This window comes from Eimeria mitis, genomic scaffold (assembly GCF_000499745.2).
Source record: "Eimeria mitis Houghton genomic scaffold, Emh_scaff381, whole genome shotgun sequence".
NCBI lineage: Eukaryota > Apicomplexa > Conoidasida > Eucoccidiorida > Eimeriidae > Eimeria > Eimeria mitis.
In genome coordinates, this window is record NW_013572145.1 from 4178 (window position 1) to 6473 (window position 2296).

At 56.2% G+C, this 2296-nt stretch overlaps 1 protein-coding gene across 1 annotated transcript in view; it reads right to left on the reverse strand.

Annotated features, from left to right (window-relative positions):
- EMH_0010290 (uncharacterized protein) overlaps window positions 1-2296 on the reverse strand; it is a gene marked incomplete at both ends in the record, with an annotated part of 19553 nt that overhangs the window by 2783 nt on the left and 14474 nt on the right. The window contains 2 exons of the mRNA XM_013498901.1: window positions 1-226; window positions 574-2294. Coding sequence (XP_013354355.1) covers window positions 1-226; window positions 574-2294 — 1947 coding nt within the window. The remainder of the gene's footprint in view (window positions 227-573; window positions 2295-2296) is intronic.

Sequence of the window (2296 nt, forward strand, 5' to 3'; positions counted from 1 at the left end):
TGCAGATGCTGCAGGGACTATGTCCTCTGCCATTGGTGCTGTGCTGGTGCCGTTGTCGTTGCTGCTGCTGCGGCTGCAGCACCTGCTTGTGTATGCTGCAGCAGCAACTCAACACCTGCTCCACTAGAGAAGGGTTGCGAGACAGCAGCGGCCCCAAAGACTTCAGCACAGAGTCCAGCGGCAGCAGCGGCATCGGGGTATCTCCAGCAGGTGGAGACCCATGCACCTGCAGCAGCAGCAGCAGCAGCAGCAGCAGCAGCAGCAGCAGCAGCAGAAGAGACGGGAGGAGAATAGTTGTAGCGACAGCAGCAAAAAGAACAGTTGCAGCAGCAACCGCAACAGCAACAATCACATAGCACAGACAACAGCAGCAACAATAACAGCAGCAACAGCAGCAGCAGCAACAACAACAACCACGCAGCAGCAGCAGCAGCAGCAGCAACAACAACAGCAGCAAGAATCAGCAGCAGCAACACAAGCACCAATCCCACAAAAAAAAAGCAAAAAAAAAAAAAAAAAAAAAAANAAAAAAAAAAAAAAATAAATAAATAAATAAATAAATAAATAAATTACCCTGATATGTGTCTGCAGCGCCATTCTGCTGCCAGCAGCAAACGCAACGCGGAGGCCCCGCTCAACGCATGCAGCAACAAGCGAAGGCTCCTCCAGCAGGTTCGTTATAATACAACAAAGAAGAGAAACGAAGCCGCTGCAGCTGCTGCTGCGGGGCAGCCGCAGCAGCAAACCCAGGCCCCAACCCAATGGCTGCTGCTGCAGCACATGCTGCTGCTGCTGCTGCACATGCTGCTGATCATACAACAACTCATGCTGCTGCTGCTGCTGATCGAACTCCTCCCCCTCAACCTGATGCTGCCCCCGCTGCTGCTGCTGCTGCTGCTGCTGCTGCTGAGGTGATGAGGGCATCTGTCTGTATCGCCCCTTCGGCTGGTGCAGCAGCAGCATGAGCGCGTTGCTGTAGGTAGAGGATAGGCGCCGCAGCAGCTGCAGCACAGCTAGAACAGCATCACCATCAGCAGCAGGAAACAGCAGCAGCAGATCCAAGCAAGCAGCAACCAGCTGCCGCTGCTCTGTTGCTGTAAACGACCGCAGCAGCTCATCGTACTCCAGGTCCTTCGCTCCCCCTGAAACTATCATCTCCTCCTTGCTGCTGCTGCTGCTGCTGCTGCTGTTGCTGCTGCTGCTGCTGCTGCTGCTGGTGGTTGGTTCAGAAGAACCACGCTGACCGTCGCTGCTTGCGAGAGGCTGCGTCGTCGTGCTGCTGCTGCTGCTGCTGCTGCTGTCATTGCTGCTGCTGCTGCTGTTGAGGGCAGCAACGGATGCACTGATAGCAGAAGTCAGCGTATCGCCTGCAGCACTGCTGCTGCTGCTGCTGCTGCTGCTGCTGCTGGGTTCGTGCTGCTGCGTGTCGTGCAGCGGCGCAGTATCCTGCAGCAAATACATGCTCATCATCTCATCGATACAAAGAAGAGAAGGAGCAACAAAGGGGGGGAGAAAAGCAGCAGCAGCAGCAGCAGCAGCAAGCCCTGTGGGTCTATCCATAACAACAGCAGGAGTTGCTGCTGCCATTCCTTGCTCTTGCTGCTGCAGCTGCTGCTGCAGCACCTCAGCACCATCAACAGCAACCAGACGAAGCAAACCACACTTCGGCACTGCAGCAGCAACACGCATCTCCTGTACTTCTGCTGCTGCTGTTGTTGGATAGTTGAGAAGACACCAGCCGGGGAGCGGCAGCAACACAGAAGCTTTTGCTGCTGTTGCTGCTGCTGCTGCTGCTGCTGCTGGTGGTGGCTTTGCTGCTGCTGCTGGCTTCGCTGCTGCTGCTGCTGCTCCTGTTGCTGCTGCTGTTGCTGCTGCTGCTGCAGTGCATGCATCCAGTATCTCGGGGCACTGGTACCAGCCCTTAAGGTCTGTTAGCTGCGGCACTCCTGCTGCTGCTGCTGCTGCTGCAGCATGGCTGTTTGCTGTTGTATACATACCGATGAGAGAGGAGAAGAGAGAGATAGGGTGTGTGACTGCTGCTTTTGCTGCTGCTGCTGCTGCGCCCCCAGGCTCGCTAGCTGCTGCTGCTGCTGCTGCTGCTGCAGCACACTGCTGCAGCATATCTCTCCAACAGAAGCGCCGGTGCAGCAGCTGAGCCATGAAGAAGCTGCAGCAGTATAGCTGCTGCTGCAGCCGCATGCACATGTACACCCCAACAGCCCGATGAAAGTCTTTCTGTCGAGCTGCTGCTGCTGCTGCTGGTGCTGCTGCTTCTGCTGCTGCTGCTGCTGCTGCT